At 39.1% G+C, this 23,038-nt stretch overlaps 1 protein-coding gene across 2 annotated transcripts in view; it reads right to left on the reverse strand.

Annotated features, from left to right (window-relative positions):
• Positions 1 to 4,660: 4,660 nt before the first annotated feature.
• OTUD4 (OTU deubiquitinase 4) overlaps positions 4,661 to 23,038 on the reverse strand; it is a 42,718-nt gene continuing 24,340 nt past the window's right edge. Inside the window, exons 12-21 of one of the 2 annotated variants that reach the window (XM_066385951.1) lie at positions 21,502 to 21,605; positions 21,215 to 21,401; positions 18,602 to 18,764; positions 15,405 to 15,528; positions 15,059 to 15,114; positions 14,494 to 14,571; positions 12,901 to 13,036; positions 12,092 to 12,352; positions 11,078 to 11,118; positions 4,661 to 9,617 (exon numbers count right to left, since the gene is read on the reverse strand). In XM_066385951.1, the coding sequence (XP_066242048.1) occupies positions 8,403 to 9,617; positions 11,078 to 11,118; positions 12,092 to 12,352; positions 12,901 to 13,036; positions 14,494 to 14,571; positions 15,059 to 15,114; positions 15,405 to 15,528; positions 18,602 to 18,764; positions 21,215 to 21,401; positions 21,502 to 21,605 (2,365 nt within the window). In that variant the 3' untranslated portion in view covers positions 4,661 to 8,402. Of the gene's footprint in view, positions 9,618 to 11,077; positions 11,119 to 12,091; positions 12,353 to 12,900; positions 13,040 to 14,493; positions 14,572 to 15,058; positions 15,115 to 15,404; positions 15,529 to 18,601; positions 18,765 to 21,214; positions 21,402 to 21,501; positions 21,606 to 23,038 lie in introns of both variants that reach the window. The other variant, XM_066385945.1, reaches the window with a different exon arrangement.

The raw sequence follows: 23,038 nt of genomic DNA on the forward strand, positions 1-23,038 counted from the left end.
TCTGGTTTTAGTCTTTGCAGATACTGTCAATGTGTTTAGACTTTCAAAGGAAGGTCGTCTACTAAAAAACACCACTGTCAGAAAAATGGCTGTTACCAACTTAACCATTGTTTACACTTTTTGGTGCTTTGGAATATCTTTATCAAAAATCATTTCAATACTCTACAAGCCCCTAACTTGACTCTGATTTACTTGGTTTTAATATTCCATACAATTCCATGTTCTGTAAATATTCTCAAGGTAATGTGAACATGTTTATATAATCACTGATCAAGATTTAGGAAAAAGCATTTTAAAAAACACTTCCTTCCTTTAAAAGTACAGGCTTGGCCCTGGCCGGTTGGCTCAGTGGTAGTGTGTCGGCCTGGCGTGCAGGAGTCCCGGGTTCGATTCCCAGCCAGGGCACACAGGAGAAGCGCCCATCTGCTTCTCCACCCCTCCCCCTCTCCTTCCTCTCTCTCTCTCTCTTCCTCTCCTGCAGCCAAGGCTCTATTGGAGCAAAGTTTGCCAGGACGCTGAGGATGGCTCTGTGGCCTCTGCCTCAGGCCCTAGAATGGCTCTGGTTGCAACAGAGCAACGCCCCAGATGGGCAGAGCATCGCCCCCTGGTGGGCATGCTGGGTGGATCCCGGTCGGGCGCATGCGGGAGTCTGTCTGACTGCCTCCTGATTTCCAACTTCAAAGAAATAACAAACAAAAAAAGTGCAGGCTCAAAATCTTGAGTTACTAAATAAATGGGGCAAGCAAAATAGCGGGAAATAAATTATTGAACAGACCGCTTGACACAGTAGCTTTAACATGATAGATGGAAAGGATGGTTTTACTGGGCTCCAAAAGGCATTTAAAAATTAATGTAATCTGTAAATAAATGTGAGAATTCAAATATATAGAAATCTATGGAATAAAGTTATGATCTCCTTTCACATTACCCTTCCAAAGGTTATCAGTGTTTGCATTTTAATATATATCCTTACATATTCATGCTGTTTTTATGTGCACTCACCTAATTTTTTTATTGTATATAAACTGGGTTATACTAAAATACATAGTTCCTATTCTTCAGGATAGGTTAAATTTGAGTGATTATTTCAAATATATTGAATTTAAAAAGCTATTTTTTATTTACTGATTCTGTATTGTCCTAAAGAAAATACTTGTATGTTAAGAGCACAGTTCTTTCTACTTAATGCTTATGACAGAGCATGTATTAATTTTATTTTTCTTGTAAATGACATTTTTAAAATACGGATTAACATGTTATTTAAAATTTTACATAGCAGTAGAAAATGTCTTACAGTTGCTAACAGTTTCTCTGTAAAATCAGTTATTACCAACCCAAATTACCATGCTAATGTTGGCTGTTAATACATCCCAATTGGAAGAAATCTCTAAGTAAAGCTTGATGCAAGTTCAAAATTAAAATACACAATAGGGTACTCAAGAAGCTTAATGCTTTGGGAAGAATAACTTGATTACAGAACATGAAAGAATACATACATACACATGCACCCACATTTGGATTTTATATTTTGTACATATCAACCATTTAGAAATTGTTTCTACCATCTTGAAGTCCAGTCCCAAATCTTTCTTGCTCATATTTCAATGTATAGTTTGGTGTCTAGCATGTAGTTTACCTACTGTATTGAAGGAATTAATCTACTTACCACAGAAAGTAGGAAGAACAGGATAACTATTCGGTTCTATAATTTCGCTCATATTTATTAACATTTAGTGCGTGTGTGTCAGACTTAACCCAGTGCCCGGTGTATTATAAGCACTCAGTGGTTCAGATGAGAAATAGTTGTGTTGTAGTCAGAAAGGGCTATGTGAAGGAGGTAGCTCCCAGGAAAAATAGCACCTATGATGGTAAGTGATGAAATAATCCCTGTAAAGCAGAAGTTGTCAGGTTAGAGGCAGAAATCGGCACAGGCACTGAAGAGGGTAGTGGAAGGATGAATACAGGCAGATTGTAGTGGACTTTCAGTACCTTCAAGATTCAAGTTAGAGGTTTTTGCATGCTCAAAGTAGGCATTGAAGAGAGCAAAACCTGTTACCAAGAAGCAGCTACTAGAATTATCAAGACAGCAGTTAGTTGTTCAGGAGCTTATAATTGTTTATCCCATTGTCTTTCCATCTTCTGAAACTTTTAGCATGTCCATTTAACACATCCATTACTGTATATTTTGTCTGTCACATCTTGCTCTTGGATTGTTCTCTTGTATAATTTTGGTTTGTGAGGCTTTATCTGTAAAAATCCTACGGTTTAGGTATCAAACACTTCCTTTCCCAACCTTATACAACTAACACCCTCCTCACCAACTCTATAGAGCAGGCCGGACCCCCAGCCCCAGGCTGTGGTTCACGACTGGGACAGTCACAGCATCCTCTTCCGTGGTTTCCTAGTCTCCTGCAGCTAGGCAAGGCCGTGTGGACCCAGTCCTAGCCACGAAGTTGAAAGGAGCAGTCTCTTGGGAGTGTCTCTAAAAGCCACCTTGCTTTCCTAGTAAGTGTATCTATCTGGTACTTATTCTTGTAGATGTTGTGCCCAAAAGTGACCTGAGAAATGCCAAAAATGCCACAAGGCTAGTCCTAACGTGATGAGCAGCCCCTTTCCTCTAGATCTCTTTCAAAAGGGAAATAAATTCCTTTGTTTAAGCTAATAACTTACACTGATTTTATGTTCAATTAACTTTGGCTTATTGACTGAGGTCTGTCCAAAGGCTTTCAGTTTGCTTCTACCAGGTGACGGAAGCATACTTCCAGCTTGGAATCCCTTTTCATCTTAGCTTACTTAGTCCTGGACCTCAAACCTAAAATGTGATAACATCCTCCATGTTTTGTTTCTCCTTTAAGAATCTGGAACCCAGGGCAGGAGAGGCTTGTCTACAGGAAATTTACATAATAGTTAACTATTAAACTTTTTACTGGGGTGCTCGTTCCAGCTCCCAACTTGCATGTGCCCAAGTATGTCTCCCCTATCGACATGGTTTTCAGCTAATGAGGCTACCAGCCATGTCTGTCTGATACCCACTTCTAGAGCGCAGCCTTAGAGTGGCTTCATGCCTGCACCTCTGGTCTCCATTTCTGGCCCCTGATTTGTAAACATACCTTATAAAATTGTAGAGGACATAAATGCTTTTACTAACTCCAAATTTAGAAAGTAACTTAAAGCATGCAACAAGTTATACAGTAACAGGTATATTCCCTAGATAAGGTATATAAGCATCACTTTTGTTTTCTATTCCATCTGCAGGCAATTAGTCAAAAAAATTAGCTTACTACAGATAATTTTTTTGTAGGAAACAGAAATTTGCCATTTTTGTTAGATTACTGAAAGGCACAGGAGGCCTTAAGAACCAGTTTGTTTTAGGGGATATTTTTGTCTTTACATTGTTAATCTTTACAAGATTTCTTTGTAAATGAGGAAAATGTAATCAAAAGATTGATATGTATTTAAAAATGGTTAACTCTAAAGCTCTAATTTCTAGATCAAACAAAAAAAAACACCTAACATGACATTTTACCTACCCTCCCTGAGGAGTGAGATTCACTTTTGGGTGTTTCTGATAAATTAGTGTCTCTGAAAAGAAGTTGTGATCTATATATTCTCATACTATTCCCTAGACATAGACCAAAAGTCCAAGTGAAGTGAACATGTAAAATACTCCAAGTGAAAAGTAGGCCCTTCTAATATAGAAGACTTAAGAGAAACCCTGGATAGGGCATCTCTTGTGGATCACTTGGCCTTGCCTTTTTTATCCAATCCATCCATTTCAAATGACCAATTCTGCAAGGGCTCCAACCAACAGATACCTCTTGATGTCCTCCCCATACGCTGGCTTCTCTATTAACTTACTAGCAAAAACATACTGGTACTCAAATAGCTAACAGATAAATGTTTCCTTCCCCTTTTCTTCCTTTTTCCCTTTGACCCTCCAAGTTTCTGATACTTCGCTCACCACCTCAAGCAGTCCCAAAACATTGGCCCCTATGACTAACCAACTTTTTGCCCTTCCCAGCTTACTGTCCCTGTTCCTAGATCACCTTTCTGTCAAACACTTGTACTGAACAAAGCCTTTGTTTCAATTGCTGCCTTCTGGTGAAGCCATTCTAAGACAGAGAGTACCTATCAGTAAGTAGGTTAGTCAAGTACTGACTAGCCATTCTCTTAAGTGACTTAATGAAAAAATACAGCCTTAAGAAACTTGGGTTTACATTTTAAAAAAACTTCCAAATGATTTCATCTTTCTTCAAAACACAAATATTGAATACTGACTTTAAAAAAATAAAAGGGCCATTTAATCTACAAATTAATTTTCCCATTTCATGACTGCTGAAAAAAATGGCAGAGAGCACTAGCTTTAAAACCTCTCAGCTAGATTCAAATCAAATACTACCTCTTACAAGTTTCATGACCTTAATCAAATGTAATTACTGGGCCTGCCTCTGTCTTATTATATGTATATATAAAGCAGGGAAAAGAACAGTACCTACCCCAAAGTTATCAATCCCACGTGGTTTTTAGTTGCACATACTAGAATTATATTCAGACTGGATAAAAACCTTGGAAACCTCATTTTTTTTAGAAGTTTACTAAATTCCTCTTAAGATCTATATGCTATATTACTTGGTTAACCCTGGAAGCAAAGAATCACAAGCAGAATCAACAGACAAAATTTAATATATGCACACAGTTGTATATATAATGCAGCATCACACCATGTAGGGCATTTACTTATACATTCAGATATGTTTGAAACACTTCTTAAGGCTACAAAACAGAACATAGAAAAATAAACAGGAATATATTCAACACTTACAAAAAGTGATATGATAAAGAATATAAAGTACTATTTATCCTTTCAACACTTCAAAAGATATTTATATATACTTTTACAAGTAACATCACAAATGATCACATCTTCACATGCTTTTAAGTATTATTTGTACTCAGTGTAAGGCTATTAATCATTTTTCATACTTAAATTTTTTTTCTAGCTCTGTAACAATGCAATTTAATCCATTTTCAAGTAAATTCAATCCCAAAGTTGCCATTTCCCAGCTTTAAGACATGCACCCACCCCCCTCTTCTAGGATTTTCTAAAACTTATTTCAGGGAGAAACCCCCTAATTAGGGGAAAGTAAATGGCTGACACTACTAGCAAAACTTAGTTCTTTGCAACTGACATGCTGGAACTGAGCCATTATTAAGGTTTTAAACAAAAACTAGAATTTAGACATTAAATAAGAAGCAAAATATAGTAAACAGAAATAGTGTAGCCAAATATGCATTCTCTTCAGCTACACTAAAATGGACCTTGCTTAGTACCCACAAGTGAAAGACTAAGGCTCCCTCAACTAAAACTGAAGGTAAAATAAATGAGGCGTAAATAAATATTGCTAGTTTCTAGGATGGCTGAACGTTTTCTAAACCAGAGTGGTTAGAAAGGAACTTTATTGCACCAAGTCAATCCTAAACGAGTTTGCAGTTCACAGGCATTTTAATTCAACCTTGAGTCACAAAGGAAACACAATGCCAAGATTATGCCGTTTGCATCGACTAGGCTGTGTAAGCACTGCGGTCTGGGAAAACCTACTCCTGCCGGATCCAGGCAGGGTCTGCACTTGGGTCAGCATGGAAAGAACACATGGGTTACCAGGGAACAGGATGCGAATTACACAGATGCTACCATTCTGCCAACGAGTACATGGAGCAGGACTTGAAGATTTTTATCTGAGAGGAAATGAACTTGAAGAAGTAAAATATATACACAATACTAGAAGGGACAAAAATCAAGTTTAGCAAAAGCCAAAGGAAGAAGTGGGCTTTGGTCATTCTAAACATTTGTTCTTTAAAATGTTTATGATCATAATACAGAGAAGTTCCATAATTTCCAACTCAAAATACAAATAATTCTCACTTCTAAGCATTTTTCTGTTAATACAGAAACATTTCATGTCAACATACCATATGACTCAGCTATAATGAAGGACAAAAGCTTACTTGGCCCTAGTTTGACCTCAGCGTAAGGCAAAATCCCCTGAATACATTTAAGACAAACCTAAAGAAGAAAAAAAACTGACCTTCATGCAAAGACTCATAATTTTAAAACTAATTATCAAAAGTCAGAGTTCTTTTATTCCAGAGGTCACTGAGTAAAGTACCGTCTGTAAAGTTCTCTTTCACCACTGTTTCCATCATGTCCTGGAGGTAAAATACAGGAAACAGTAAGCAAATCAGTATTTCCTTCAGGAACTAGAGAGTATTCTGTTACTCAATTGAGGTAAGACAGAGTGACAGTGAAGAAATGAAGTTTCTTTCCTATCCAATTTTCAACATTTCCAGAAGAAACTGAGAATAAGATCAAATCCCAGTAATAAAACGAAAGACAGCAATTTCTTTTGGACTCCTGAGTTAAAACGTATATTGAACTTTTAAATGTGGTCATAATATCCAAAGGTGATTTTCATAAAAAATTCAGGTAAGCTAATCGCACACATAAAAAAGTATGAGCTGAAAGTGAAGGACCAGCTGATCTCATCCCATAACTACTCATGTTGACTAAGGAAAAAAAAATGGCTTAAGCAGTACCTTCCCCAACTGTTTGAGCTTAGAAGGTGACAAAAGAAATTCCTTTCAACAGGTTCTCTCAAGATTTTTTTCCATACAAGCATCTTTTAAAGTTTTTACCTAGCACCATCATAAAACATTATCTTTCAAAGTGCTCTCTAAAACCCTATGTTACAAAACATCTAAATGCTAATCACTACTCAAATCAGCAGTTATGCAGACATTAGGTAATTAAAACAACACAGAGGTAAAATAACCATTATTACAGTACAGTGGAGATTCACTGAGCCTAGCTGGCATCCCAAACATTCCTGGAAGTTATCAGAGAACCAAGAAAACTCATGTTTCAGTTTGTCAAATTCAAGTGAATTGTATTTGCTTTTTAAAGTAATTTGCTTTTATTTTTTTAAAAAAATCAATTTTTGGCTAGGAATATTTTACATGGCATGCAAAGAGAAATTACTACTTGATTTGCATAGCACTCAAAAGTTCCTGACCAAAAGAGAACATGAAAAAGGATTTTCACATTAGTATGTACAAATGAGAAATATAAGCTACAGTTATTTATACAGTATAACACAGATGAATGAATACTGTGTTAATTCAGAGTCAAATCTCCAAATGAGAACAGAGTGCAACATGCAAAGGGAACTTGTAGTGAAACGCTGAGAAGGCTGCATGGAAGCAGGATCAGAGATGTGACGCAAGGGGTACAAGCTATAAAATGCAAAAGCAAAACCACTTTCTAGCAGCATCCTCTAGAAAAGAACTAGAGTCACAATCATCCTTTTTGAACAGTGTAGTTCCAGCTGTGATAAACTGAACATGCAAATGTAAAGTGATACACATAACCAATGGTGCAAAGAGAAAAAACAAAACACAATAACTAGAGAAACCTGTCGAGCTAAAAATTTTTAACATTTCTCACAAAATATTTAAATCTGTCAGTGCATTAGTGTTAAAGTGGCATTAAAAAACTTCTGCAGTTTTAACAGATGCAGATTATTTTCAAAATGCATAGCATCTACATTTCTTTCGAGTAGGCACCATATTTACACCAGTGCTAAAAATTCTTGGTGGGAACAGCCATTTCATTAGATTTCCTACTATTTCTTAAACATCTGTTCTTGTATGCGATCTCAGGTTCAACAAATACTCACTGAAATTCAAAAATATACCCTATTAATAGTAAAAGAACTATATACAACATTTCTAAGACACAGGTTAATAGGCTGCCTTATGTGTAATATTAAGAGAAGACATTATTCAAGTTTGACAGATATTGAGATGAAAGGCCTTTGGGTTGGAAGCATTTCAAAAGACAACAGTGTTTTAGCCTAAGAATTGTTTGAGCCCAGTTCATGACTAAGGCATTGCATAATAAAATATACATTTCTATTTGGTGCAATGTTATGTTTTGGAATCTATCATGTGTCAAATGGTGTATTTTCTTGTCACTTTAGTAAACACTATAAAGCACACATTTCCAACATTTGAAATTAAACTTATATGAGGAAAAAAACCAAACACTAAATCTATAATGTTTTATATTAAACTGTTTATAAAAAATACTTTAACAAACTTATTTTCTTTTTATGGGGGCAGTCACCCGATAAATAAACAAACTTTGAACGGAGGAAAATGGCAATGCCAAGAATTCACTTGCCCCCTTGAACACATATCCAATCTCTCGTCCAGGAGTGAGGGGGAAGGGGAAGGGGAGGAGATAGTTCCAATTTGGATTTTTATTTTAATGTATTTTTTTAAAGCCGTCAGAAACGTTCCACCTAAGAAAAGGTTTTTGCTCTAACATACTCCAGTGACAGCCATCAAGTGTGTTGTCCCCGATGGCCATCTCCCATCCCTGATCTCCTCCTATCCCCCCCCCTGTAGGGCCGTCCTCTGCCATTTCGATGGTACTGATAACCTTCCTCCCGGCTTCTGCTTGGCTGCCCCTTCCAGGACTCCTCGCCTCTTGCATGTTGATAGCCTCCCCTACCAGAATAGCCCCAATCACTTTTGTACTTCCTGCCTCCATACGTCTGGTTATAAAACTGCTTGGATCTTCCGCTTCTCAGAATATTAGACACTTCGTTCTCATCTTCTGAACTCTCTTCTTTTGGTCTCTGCAGTCTGCTATCCACAGAGTTGGCCCCACTGACCACAACAGCAGCAGTCTTAGGATCTTTCATTTTTTCTGGTTTTTCTTTCAGACTTGGAATGGTCCTCTTAGGCTCAAGTTCAACAGGCACAGCTTCTCTCTCTCTGTTTAGATTCTGAGTGGGAAGATGAGCCTTCCCCTCTGCCACTGGAGGAGGAGACGCGGACGCCAGGTCTGCCTTGGGCGTCTGGGACGACTGCTCTGCCCGACCTTCATGCTTACTCACACTTGCCTCAGGGAGGGAATGCTGTGTGCCTTCACATCTGGCCTCCTGAAACTCATCTATTGCCGAAACTGAACCGCACTGTTTAGACAGATCCAGATTTTCCAGGGATATATCCAATTCTCCTTTCTCATCGGAAGGCAGAACAATATTCTGCCTCATTACTGGATTTTCTATGAATCCTTGAAAAGGGTACCCATACCAGACATGAGGAAAGAACGGAGGTGCAATGGGAACTGGGCCTAAGTATGGATTAGGCCCAAAGGACGGCTGTGGGAACATATTCTTGCCACTCAGTGACTCTTCATATTCAGCATGAAGAAGCTGCCCCGAGTTTTCAGATTCAAGATCAGCCTGGTAAGACAACTGTCCATGACTTTCAGACACCTGAGATGGAGGGATAACCAGAGGTGAAGAAAATGTCGGCGGTCCAATCTCTGCCTGTGGCATCTGACCATTAACACTGGCCTCGGTCTGCATAGGGAAGTGTGCATCGGGACACGTACAATCACTTTCACTCTGAGCAGGAGCTTCTTGGAACCAAGGATTCTGAGGATACACCGGGACAGGGACCTTTGGGTACATCCTGCAGGCTGCCAGGTAGGCCTGATGCAGAGGGTACAGGTAAGAATGTGGGGCCCACATAGGACAACTATATGCCTAAAAAAGACAAAAAACAGTGAAATTAAACAAAAAGGGGGTTTAAAAAAAGTTTAGAATGGGCTCAAGGCAAGTTTCTTATGCCTGCAAAGACCATATATGAATTTTTTTTATAATCTGCATTCCAAATACTACATCACTGTGAAATTCAACATGAAAAGGAATTACATTAAGTCACTGCTCTAAAGCTCCACTCCTTGTCCTATCCTGAAACCAACCCAAAGTCCTGTGCAGAGTTTGACAGACAACAATGTAATGAACCCAATCACAGATTATCAGGACATTAATTTCATCCTTCGGATGTTAACACAAAGAAATAATTATGGGTAACACAGATCTCAAAAATAACCACCAGCAAGCACTTGAGCCTCTAGCTTTGAGTATCTCAATCATTGACTATTTAGTGTGACCTGCATTTTTTTTTCTTGGCTCTACCACTAGCTCACTGTGTGATCTCATGCCAACTAGGTAACTGATCTGGACCTCTTCTACCAGAAAAATGCTGGTATAAGAGATGACTCCTAAGATTAAGACTCCACAGTTCTAGGAGACCCAGAACACTCTGCAAGGATGAAAATTAGACTCCTATCAGAGAAGGGTAATACTGAAAATATGACTGAAAATAAAGTATGCCAAATATTTTCCCTACTAAGTATCAGCAAAAGATCAAAACACACACAAAAAATTTTACCAGCTGAATGGCTAATTTAGCTAAAACCAACATTAGATAAATGTAAAACTGGGCAATGAAATGCAGTAGATAGTAAAATTAACCGTGTCCTTTTATGAACTGGTAGATAGGACTACAGTAGGTCACTTCATTTTACATTAACAGTCTAGGACCCAAAGAAACTAATCCAAGATAGGAAGAAGACAACACAGCAATGACAAGGACATAGAGTGCACCAGCCTCTCTTCCTAAGACAAGCTATTTTTTGGCTGAGCACTTCCAAAGGATACCTCTGATCCACTGCTCAACACCGCACTTCATAAGAATACTTTCACATGGTATTTCCTTTGATCATTTCAACAACTGAGGCAGGTGGTAGAATGCAATCTTCACTCCATAAATTAAAAAAGCTAGGCTCAGATACATTAAATGACTTGTCCAGGGCTATCCAGACACAAGTGATAGAGAACTTCAAACCTGAATGGCTTGCTGAATCCCTCAGTGAGAGCATTCCCACTAGGTCGCCCAGGGACAATGCCATCTCCTGAACATATTCACAGGGTTAAATCACTGCCCAGTGAAAAGGAAAAGCAAGCAAAATTCAGAGCCTCAACTACCATCAAACAAAACAAAACAAAACAAAAAACCCGTACTACACTATTGAAAATGATGGTTTTTAAAGTAATGAGATTTAGTAAACTTTAGGTTACTTCTACTGACAGGATATTAAACAGTAATAATTTAAAACTGTTAACTTAAAAATAAATTTAAAATAATAAAATGTAAATACCTTTACACCAAGATTAAAGAAGAATCGGAGAATGTTCTTATCTGAAAATAAATAATAATCACTCACTACAATTATACATTCAAAAGTTTTTCTTTATTCTCAAATAGTATATAGTTCTAAAGACAACTCTGCCTACTGGAATTCTCTCTAGCCTGATATAAACATAGATAAAAACCAAATTTAATATAACCAAAACCAGGCTCTGTTTCTATAGGTCATTTTCAGGTTCCATATGCTTTGTCTTAAGCCCCAAAATACCTTAAACTGAGATTTGTCTCTAATTTAAATTAAATCTGTGTGAAAGAAACTCAGGTGTTCACTCTATTTCTTTTTCAACTTTTCTGTGGAGTTCAAAATATTATGAAATAAAAATGATGAGGGTTAAGGGTAAAATCAACATAACCCTAACTCATTACTATTAATAGGATAATATCAGTTAAGGTATTCATCTGACATTAACCAGTTACCCACAGACCAGACATGAAGCCAATGAAAAAAAAATCCACAAAAATCCAGGTAAAGAGCATACAGACAGTTACTGCATTACTTTGCCTACAAATAGGAAATTGTGCAACTTATAATTCCTTTAAAGAAAAGAGGACGGGAAAATTTAAAAAGAATTCTTTTAAAATATGACAGCTATAATGTATTATATTCATCCCTGTAACATTTTCATGAAGTAATTATGAGTAGTGATGAGAAAACTCAGTAAATATTTAGTTATCTGGTTAACATGAAAACTTAATTCAAAATGGTTTTAGGCTATTCTTGAAAAAATAATGGGGTGAAGGTGCAGCCAGTAAACACACAAAAACATAATCCAATCAAGCACAACAAGCTGAAACACAGGATGAATGACTAATACCAAATCTCTGCTGTCTTTCCCACGTAAATCCTTTGGCGCACTCGGCAACATGACCTTTAACCTCTACTTAGACATCTCACTGAATCTTATCAATTTACTTTACAAAGTACTGATTTTATTATCAATTTGAACTTGGAGAAGAATCATACCTTTAGGCAGGTCCTCCCCAGTGTGACACAGTGAGTAAGGTGGTGCAATGGCTCGATCTCCCTTTTCATTACAAGGAAACCCAGGATAGAGTGGGTCTTGGTAAAGGCTCAGTGTCTGAGGCAAAGGCATCAAGGGCTGGTTAACTGCCTGTATTGACACAGGAACTGGAGAGGGTGTTAAATGAGCTTGGGACACAGCAGAATCGGGTCCAGTAGTCAGAGTCTGTGTCACTGATAAGACAGGGATTTGAGCAGGGACACCTACAAAAGAAAGGGAAAGAAATAAAAAACTATAGAAAGTGGAAAGTAATTCTCTACAAATACATTTCATTAAACTCTAAGTAAAAGAATGCTGTACAAATGATATAGCTAGTAAAAAGATGTGTACTAAACAATACAAAGAAACTTCTTCTATTAACCAAGGACCCTCCTGGACACACAGGAGAAAATAAGCCAGGAAACAAGCTCTGCATCAATGTCATCTAATAGTAGCTCTCACAAACATGTAGACAAAGTGTGGCAAAGCTATTAACGGGTCATACAAATTGGTCCATGAGGAATGCAAACTGTAGGGGTCTGTGCTGAGCAACCAGACCCACCAGCGGTGAGAACGAGCTCAAACATCTCGCTCCTGGGATATTAAGGGCGTATCTCAAATGAATTACCAAATGAAGACCTCCCATACTGGAAGCAGAGCAAGGCAGTGGATCAGAAAATGCTCTGTGAGGCTCCACACTCGAGAATTGAAGTCTCTGACTTGCAATGCTTATGTTGAATAGTTCACTGCATTTTTGAAATTCTGATCTAACCTGTTGGTCCAAAAGATGTAGGTTCGCTTGGCCAGGCTGGCACAGTGGCTGGTAAAGAAGGCACCGCAGGAGTTAGATGGACCTCTGGAGAAACTAGAAGGGGAGCTGGATTTGACAAAGACACATGTTCTGCTGGCTTCTTCGAGAAGAGGGGTGGAAAAAGATAAGAGTGCATTTTAACCATCAAACATACCCTGAAATGCCTACCTTTTATACAGCTGCAGTTTCTACATAAATGGTCTTTCCAGTCTTAGAAATGAAAGAAAAAAGCACAGTAGCCAAAAATTCCACACAAATTTAATCCCAACCAGGAACTGCTTGCCAAAATTCACAGAAGTCATTGGCAGAATTAGAAACAAACTCTAAAGGAACTTCGACACAATGCTTTTAAGGCAAGATAAAAAATCATGGAAATCACCTTGAAATCTCTGAGTTACTTAAAATGGCTCCTCAGACAAAGACATGCCATGAAACTACATGCTTTCTACCTGACAGAAAGGATGTGACTGAAAGGCAAGGACTAAGACCTTTCCCTACTCCTGTATTAGAGCAAAACCCAAGTTTCTGACAGAACTCCGGTTCCTCCATCCTTAAATTTGTAAGTTGGTGGTATTGCTCTATAAATATTTTTTTTCTAATCACTTCATTACAATTTAATCATTGCATTCCCTACCTTCTATGAAATAATTGTTAAGAATGCAGACAACTCAAAGGTTTTAAAATAAAGTAGAAATTCTCAATTTCCCTTCAAAAATCTAATTTTCAAGCCAACCCACCACAAAGGAAACTAACACAAGGTACCAAACACAAACATATTCAAAAAACAATTAAGAATGACTTCTATGTCCAAAAAGGAATATAAAAATATCAAAATAGCATCCAATAAAAACTTAGAACATTCTAAATAACAGAATTATAAAACTTATAATTGCACCCAAATTATGCTACATCTCCCTGTTTCCTACATTTTTGTTTTTATTTTTTTATTTTTTTTAGATTTTATTTATTCATTTTAGAGAAGAGAGAAAAAGTCAGGGAGGAGAAAGAAGCACCAACTACCACATGTGCCTTGACCAGGCAAACCCAGTGTTTGGAACCGGTGACCTCAGTGTTCCAGGTTGATGCTTTATCCACTGCGCCACGACAGGTCAGGCCGATGTTTTCTGTTTTTAAATTAACCACATACAGAACTAAGAAACACAGAGAGCCTGATCAGGCAGTGGCGCAGTGGATAGAGCATTGGACTGGGATGCGGAAGGACCCAGGTTCGAGACCCCGCGGTCGCCAGCTTGAGCGCAGGTTCATCTGGTTTGAGCAAAAGCTCACCAGCTTGGACCCAAGGTCGCTGGCTCAAGCAAGGGATTACTCAGTCTGCTGAAGGTCCTGGCTCGAGCAAGGGGTTACTCAGTCTGCTGAAGGCCCGCGGTCAAGGCACATATGAGAAAGCAATCAATAAACAACTAAAGTGCCACAACAAAAAAATTGATGATGCTTCTCATCTCTCTCCCTTCCTGTCTGTCTATCCCTCCCTCTCTGTCTAAAAAAAGAAACAGGGAACAGAAACTTCCATGTCAGATGCAACAATGTACTTACTTGTTCTGCAGGAGGTGGGCATTCTAATTTCGACTTTAATGGTGATGAAATTCTTGCACATTTATCATCGCTAATATTCTTTGAAAGAAAAAAAAAAGGCTTACTTTCATGTTTCAAAACCCACATTTTAGAATCATGGTGGTTGTCTTTTTAGTTCACCCTACCTACACTTGACTAAATCCTCTTGACTTTTTAACTACCTCTGGTTTGCAACAGATAGGTAACTTTACTGCACATCTTTTAATGTCATACTGAGCCATTTTTCTTGGGGACATGGTTTTAAGAACAGACTGTTCCTTTAAAAATCTCAATCTATTATGAAGTATTAGAAAATAAAAGCTAGTCTCCACCAATTCAGACAGGTCTTCATAATGTACCCTGGAAGAAATGGTTATAATTTGTGAGTGAATTCTCCTTAAGGCACTAACATTTTTTCTCCATTTTTCTCTACTTGTCTACTTCTCTAACAGTTCTAAAATGAAGTCAACATCTTCTCCTTCGACCTTCTTCCTGCTATCGGTATGAAGGAAAAAGAAAAGATGCAGTTAGTATTAAGAGCATTTACCTCTGATGTAGCTGGCCCGGGTTTTTTATCTGGGTGAGTATGTCCATGGCTAGAGTCTGTAACAGATCAAGATAAAGAAAGACAGCATCAGCCATGAGTCAGGGTTGAAAAAAGAAAAACAAAATATAAAGCCAACAGTACTATTTGAATCATGTTTAAATCAGTGAAAAATATAATTTTCAGAATAACATTTAACATGAGCATCGGCTTAAGTCAGTTTCTTTGCAACAGTAAGATATGTGATATTAAATTGTTTAATGATTTTAGAAGGGTTCTCTTCTCAATGGATGACTTTAAACCAGACACAGATCTTAAGTATCTGCTTTTAAAAGATGAAATAACATACCTTTATCTTTTCGTTCTTCAGTATCGATCCTCCGCCTGCTTCCTTTCCTATCATTCACATGTGATGATTTTCTCTGGATGCACAAGTTGCTACTCTGAGAAGATGAGTGACTGACTGATGAGCTCTTCAAATTAACAAAACCGAACACTTTGTGTTAAAAGATTTAACCACAAATGCACTCTTCATACATCTGACTTAAGTCTAAAAATTCATAGCCCCTTTATCTTTATACTTCCAAACATTATAAAATAGGACCTACGGTCCATATTTAATTTTATACTCTATAGTTATAGGCCTATTAATAAGTCAAAGTATTAGGAAATCCGACCCTCAGCCTAAATTATTAATAACACTTCCTCATATCGTGAACTCAGGAAGGTGCTCTGACCAAACTTTCTCCTCACAACTTACACTTACATTCTTTGCACAGAGAATAGCACCCTTTCTATCCACCTTCAAACACAACATTGTAGAGCCAAAGTGCAAATTAGCAGATAAAGTGCACCAGGATGTTATCAATGAAATGCTGACTATCCACAAATCAAGAAAGCTCTGCATGAGATCTAATCTTTTAATTGGTGTAACAAAGAGACTGGATAAAGTCAGGTTTTTAACCTAAATTATCATTGAAGGTCCTCTCCTGTTGGTACCTCATGAGTAAATACTGCTCAGAGCTGAGAGGAGAATCCCAGCCCGCTGTGGCAGGAGTACTCTAGAGCAGTGGTCCCCCCTGGGCCGCGAACCGGGACTGGTCTGTGGGCCATTTGGTACCGGTCCGCAGAGAAAGAATAAATAACTTACATTATTTCCGTTTTATTTATATTTAAGTCTGAACGATGTTTTATTTTTTTTAAATGACCCGATTCCCTCTGTTACATCCGTCTAAGACTCACTCTTGACCCTTGTCTCGTAAGTTCAACAATTATATTTAAAAATACCAGTTTTTACGCCAGTTGCATAATTTTATTTTGTGCATTTATCCGTCCCACCCTAAAGGCTGGTCCGTGAAAATATTTTTGACATTAAACCAGTCCATGGCCCAAAAAACGTTGGGGACCACTGCTCTAGAGGACAAGACAGGATTCAAACTGCCTAATCTAAAAATGTGTATGAGCCTGACCAGGCAGTGGCGCAGTGGATCGAGTGTCGGACTGGGATGCGGAGGACCCAGGTTCAAGACCCTGAGGTCGCCGGCTTGAGCACAGGCTCATCTGGTTTGAGCAAAAGCTCACCAGCTTGGACCCAAGGTCGCTGGCTCGAGCAAGGGGTTACTCAGTCTGCTGTAGCCCCACGGTCAAGGCACATATGAGAGAGCAATCAGTGAACAACTAAGGTGTCGCAATGAAAAACTGATTGATGCTTCTCATCTCTCTCTGTTCCTGTCTGTCTGTCTCTATCTGTCCCTCTCTCTGACTCTGTCTCTGTGAAAAAATAAATAAATAAAAATGTGTATGACTCCATTTTAACAATCAAAATGTGTCACAATCTAGTCCCACAAACAGTAGTTGTATTCTTACCATTCACTAACTGAAAAAGACAAAAAGCTGAGTACAAACTTAATATTATCTAAATATTATGGGAAAATAACATATTACATATATATATTTAACATACAGACCATGACTAATTCACACATGAATTTGGGCACTTTGTCCAGTAATTCCTAAGCTCTAACCCCTGTACCAGACTAAAGTATTATTCCAGAGAAGCATCTCACACCTCTAAAGGATTCCACAGAAGCCAGTGGTCAGCGAATGGAGTGTGAGGGGCATTATTTAATGTTTTACACTGGTATGCTGGGTAGCCTCCTGTAACAGTCCAAGCGCCACTGTGGATCACAGGTGGTGTGAGGCTCCCAGCACTCGACTGAATCACAGCTCCCCTATTCTGCCAATGAACCCTCCTCACACAATATATACTTCACTCTACAGGAGAAACTGTTTTCCATTCTGACTCTCCCAAAAGAATTAAGAAAGGTAAAGGTAGAGAACATTTCTTTCATCAGAGAAGCATCCATTCCAGCCCCGCATCTGACACAGAGCCAAGGACAAAGACAACAGATTATAGGTACTACCACCTCCAACTGCAAACACTCTGAACCACGGCTCTTACTGTACATGTGGGGTTAGTAAGTGAGGGCGTGTTTAATAAAGAACACTGAAGAGCCTGACCAGGCGGTGGCGCAATGGATAGAGCGTCGGACTGGGATGCGGAAGGACCTAGGATCAAGACCCCGGGGTTGCTAGCTTGAGCGCGGGCTCATCTGGCTTGAACAAAAAGCTCACTAGCATGGACCAAAGGTCGCTGGCTCGAGCAGGGGGCTACTCAGTGGTTACTCGGTCTGCTGAAGGCCCGTGGTCAAGGCACATATGAGAAAGCAATCAATGAACAACTACGGTGTCACAACGAAAAATTGATGATTGATGCTTCTCATCTCTCTCCATTCTTGTCTGTCTGTCCCTATCTATCCCTCTCTCTGACTCTCTCTCTGTCCCTGTAAAAAAATTAAAAATTAAAAAAAAAAAAAACACTGAAGAGACTATCCTGATTTTATTGATGTATCTTGTTATTTTGGCTAGCAAAATAAACGTTTTAATTCACAACACTAATCTACAAATGAGCTAAACAATTTAACTGCTTCAGCTCCTACACCAATTATCTTTAGACCTCACCTTCATGAAAAATGTGAAAAGGAGGAACAATTAAATGATCTTTAAGGTACCCTTCAGTTTAAAAATTATCAGTCTATCATTAGAAACTATATAGTTTAATATATTAAAACTACAGTTGACCACTGAACAACATGGGGGGGGGGGGTAGGGATGCCAACCCCTCCCATGGAATCAAAACTCTGCATATAATTTTTAACTCCCCAAAAACTTAGCTACAGGCATCCCTCAGTATCCAGAGGATTCATTCCAGAACCCCAACAGATACTAAAACCCATGGATGCTCAAGTTCCTTATACAAAATGATGTAAAAGAACGCACACAGCCAGCCCTCCATATCTACTGATTCTGTGGTTGGTTGAATCTTCAGATGCCAAATCAGGAGATTCAAAGGGCCAACTGTATTTATTGAAAAAAACCTGCATATATGAGGACCCACACAATCCAATCCTGTATAGTTCAGGGATCAACTGTATATTAAGGAGAGATTTCTAACCAAGAACTTTTAAAATCTCTTTTTATACATACAGAAAGGGCTGGGAAAGCATGTTCATCTCGGTTTTGAATCTCATAAAGCAATCTAGATTCTTCTATAGCTTGCTTCTCTTTGCGCTCTTCTGGGGAGAGGCCAAAATAGTTAGATTCTCGGCTCGTGTGATCAAAATCCTCAGCTCTCTCACGATCGGGTTTTCTGTCAAATAAAACATTCTTGTCACAAAAAACAAATAAATGTATGAATACCTAAAATAGAATAACCTGTTTTGCCAATACAAATATTTGGATAATTTAGCTACACACACCGTGACATTACTATAGAACTTTTGGCAACCCAATGAATGAATGTTGAACCATGGAATCTCCTGTGGCATCATACATGCTACATTATACAATGTCAAGACAACAACCTTACAAATGATAGGAGGGGGGAGAAAAGAAAGTGATACAGAAATAATTGACAAGGTTTTTATTCCCCCACTCATTGGAGCAGAAATGTAGGAACTGCATATATTTCTTTATTCCACATTCTAATACTTTCCTAAAAACTCACCAAAAGAAAAAGAAAGTTATTAGTTTAGGTCTCAAAAACATTCTAATTTTCTGTTCTAAGTAAAGGGCAACGTTCAAAGACTCTAAGACAATCCTCATGCTTTTTGATGATACCATCAAGGGAGATGGAAAGCTAAAAATAAAAAATAATAAAATGGGCCAGGCTAAATATTAATTGCACAGACAAGACTGTTGTCCTCTCAATAGAATTTTGGTCATAGAAGGAGAACCAAAAAATTCATGGAAAGAGTTTAGTATCCTATAACAACATAACCCTAATATTTCTATATACTTTTTACCTATTACAGTCAATATGAATACTATTTCTACTGTGTCGAACAGTTTCACAACCGTGGGAAGTGAAAAGCCAAAATCTAAAGGAAAAATATCTTCACAATTTACAAAGAGATATAATCTTCCTAAAAAGAGAGAGGGGCACAATGATACCATGTTTTTTTTACATCCAAAATGACAACCAGCCACTTTATGTCTTCAGTCTCGCTTAAAATCGCATCCTAACTCCCCATCACAGATGTCAATCCCAATGTCACTGGGAAAAAACCAGGGGAGCAAACTGGACCCTGGTAATCTTAGACCAGTCCTCTCAAGCCCCCATGGTGGAAGCCTCCAAAGACAACTCAGCGAATTCCAGATGTCTCTGGAAAGTTAACAGTAGCTTGTGTCTGTTCTATTGCCCAAATCGCCCCTCCTATCCTCACCCACCACACAGAGAACCCAATCCATCCTCACTGTACTTAGCTGAAAGACAGAGCAATGATGTTACTATCATTTTCAGCACTCACATAATGAAGCCATACATGGCAATCTGCTTGGTTTTTATTATATTCTTATTTTTTTCAGAGTGAGAGGTCATGAAGGTCTCATGCTCAACATTATAGTGCTTTCATTCTGTAACTAGAAGAATTCAAAACTGATGTTAAATATTAGAAAGATAAACTCTAATGGGTTTAAATCAAGAGGACTATTAACTATAAAATTCCAAACTTTGACTTTAAATATTTGATCATCAGTAGTCTCTAAATTTGTTTCAATATACTGTACTAGTAAAATCCACTCATACATATAGTGAGGAAGGTATACTAATTTCAAATACAATCAGGTTTCTATATAATCATTCACAATGTCAAAAATTCTCCAAAGCTTCACAACCATGCATTGCACACTGCTTTCTTCCATCAAGTTGGGTAACATGTTGGCCTAAGAACCTACAGCTGTCTTAAAGATGCTATGTTACATAAACAATCTTTAATGACATGTTAAGTACAACCCAAGAAAGGGAAATGCCCGAATGTCAGAAATAAAGGAACTAATGATCAGAGCTTTGCAAGCACAATATAAACTGACGCTACAGCTGTTCAGATGACTCAGAAAAGAAAAGCATTGGTGACAGTAACCTAGGAGGACTCCAGCACACACGGGAGACAAGGCCAAGTTTGCATGAAAAGGACAGTCTCCACTTAAGATACATGGTCTCAAATAAAGCTGCCCCAAAGTGCTATAAACTACTCTATAGAAACACAGATTAGGAAAAATTAAATCCATAGCACAGGAAATTATGTCCCTGAAGTTCATCTGTGTCTGGATAGTCAGATGCTGATATTCATGATTACATGAACCTAAAACTTGCAGTCCCATTCAGTATTAGACACACTAATACTAAAAATACAAACTTATCAGAACCAAGTAAACCAACCATTTTTGCTGATTTAAACTCCTATATATAAAAAAATTAAATATCCTCACCATCCAAAAGACTAGAAATGCAATTTGTAATTCAGTATTTTAACCTATTACATGCTACCAGAAATCTAGTAAGTGACAGAATAAAATTTGACTAGAATAAGATCTCCCAAATCATGTAGGGGGTGGGGGGAGTTATTCAAAAATAAAGATGACTTACCTACACATTAACTCTATTTATTTAAAGAGAACTAATACGAACTGAAATCCTCGGAAAGTATTTTATCAACAATACTTTAAAAAATTATTTTCTAACTAAAAGCATGTGATGTGGGAAATAAAAGAAATTCCCCCTCCCTTAATTTCTATGGCTCCTGCATTCAGAAAGGTTACCTCATGATCTGTGAGGGCATCCTGCTAAGACTTTTGTGCTCACTGGAGACTTTCTGAGACTGTGGCCCTGCAGAGTGACTGGCGAACACATGCTGTCTCCCTCCCGAAGGGTGCTGGAGTCGAGGAGGTAGTGCTGATGGAGCTTTTACCAGTTTGCTTGAATTCTTTGGCCCTCTGTAATCTGAATCTGTGACAAGAAGCCAAAAATACCTCATAATTCTCCTATGATGAACAACCCATGTACCATCACCCTTTCCCCCCCAAAGAGTAACTTGATGTCCTCCTACCAGAATGGAAGTTTTGTCCAGAAGGGGAAGGTTTCTTCACCTTCTTCCCTGACACTGTGTTCCAGCTTTCTGAGGGAGGTGGTTTGAGGCTCTTCACTGGGTGTCTTCAAAAGGAAGAAAAAGACTTGTAATAAAGTGCTTGTAGTAAATACATCTAGTTAAGTATTCAGCACAATTTTATTTGCAACTTATATAAGAATTTCCAGTTTTGCCCTGGCCGGTTGGCTCAGTGGTAGAGCGTTGGCCTGGCGTGCAGGAGTCCCGGGTTCGATTCCCGGCCAGGGCACACAGAAGCGCCCATCTGCTTCTCCACCCTTCCCCCTCTCCTTCCTCTCTGTCTCTTTCTTCCCCTCCCACAGCTGAGGCTCCACTGGAGCAAAGTTTGCCCGGGCGCTGAGGATGGCTCTGTGGCCTCTGCCTCAGGCACTAGAATGGCTCTGATTGCGGCAGAGCAACGCCCCAAGATGGGCAGAGCATCGCCCCCTGGTGGGCATGCCGGGTGGATCCCGGTCAGGCGCATGAGGGAGTCTGTCTGACTGCCTCCCCGTTTCCAGCTTCTGAAAAATACCAAAAAAAAAAAAAAAAAAAAGAATTTCCAGTTTTAGTTCTTGGATTAAAAACAAATTAGCCTGGGCCCTGGCCGGTTGGCTCAGCGGTAGAACGTCGGCCTGGCGTGTGGGGGACCCGGGTTCGATTCCCAGCCAGGGCACATAGGAGAAGCGCACATCTGCTTCTCCACACACCCCCCTTCCTCTCTGTCTCTCTCTTCCCCTCCCGCAGCCAAGGCTCCATTGGAGCAAAGATGGCCCGGGCGCTGGGGATGGCTCCTTGGCCTCTGCCCCAGGCGCTAGAGTGGCTCTGGTCGCGGCAGAGCGCCGCCCCCGGAGGGGCAGAGTATCGCCCCCTGGTGGGCAGAGCGCAGCCCCTGGTGGGCGTGCCGGGTGGATCCCGGTCGGGCGCATGCGGGAGTCTGTCTGACTGTCTCTCCCCGTTTCCAGCTTCATAAAAATACAAAAAAAAACAAAAACAAATTAGCCTGGCCTGTTGTGGCACAGTGGATAGCATCGACCTGCAATGTTAAGTTCACCAGCTCCAAACCCTGGGCTTGACAGATCAGGGCCCATACGAAAAGCAATCAACGAACAACTGAAGTGAAGCAACTATGACACTTCTCAAGCCCCCCCTCTGTAAAATCAATAAATAAAATCTTTTTTAAAAAAAGTACAAACAAAGCCATTTAGCAATCCAGATATAATCTAATCAAACAAGAAAAACATAAATCAAAACTGTATTTTCTAATCTAATTCAGAAACAAGACTAGGCCCTGGCTGACTGACTCAGTGGTAAAGCACTGGCCTGGCATGTGGAAGTCCCAGGTTTGATTCTCTATCAGGGTACACAGGAGAAGTGACCATCTGTTTTTCCACCACCCCTCCCCCCCTCTCTATTTCTCCTCTCTCTCTTGCCATCCCACAGCCATGGCTCAAATGGTTCCAGTAAAGTTGGCCCCATGGCCTTGCCTCAGGTGCTAATATAG

The sequence above is a fragment of the Saccopteryx leptura genome, chromosome 1 (assembly GCF_036850995.1).
Source record: "Saccopteryx leptura isolate mSacLep1 chromosome 1, mSacLep1_pri_phased_curated, whole genome shotgun sequence".
Lineage (NCBI taxonomy): Eukaryota > Metazoa > Chordata > Mammalia > Chiroptera > Emballonuridae > Saccopteryx > Saccopteryx leptura.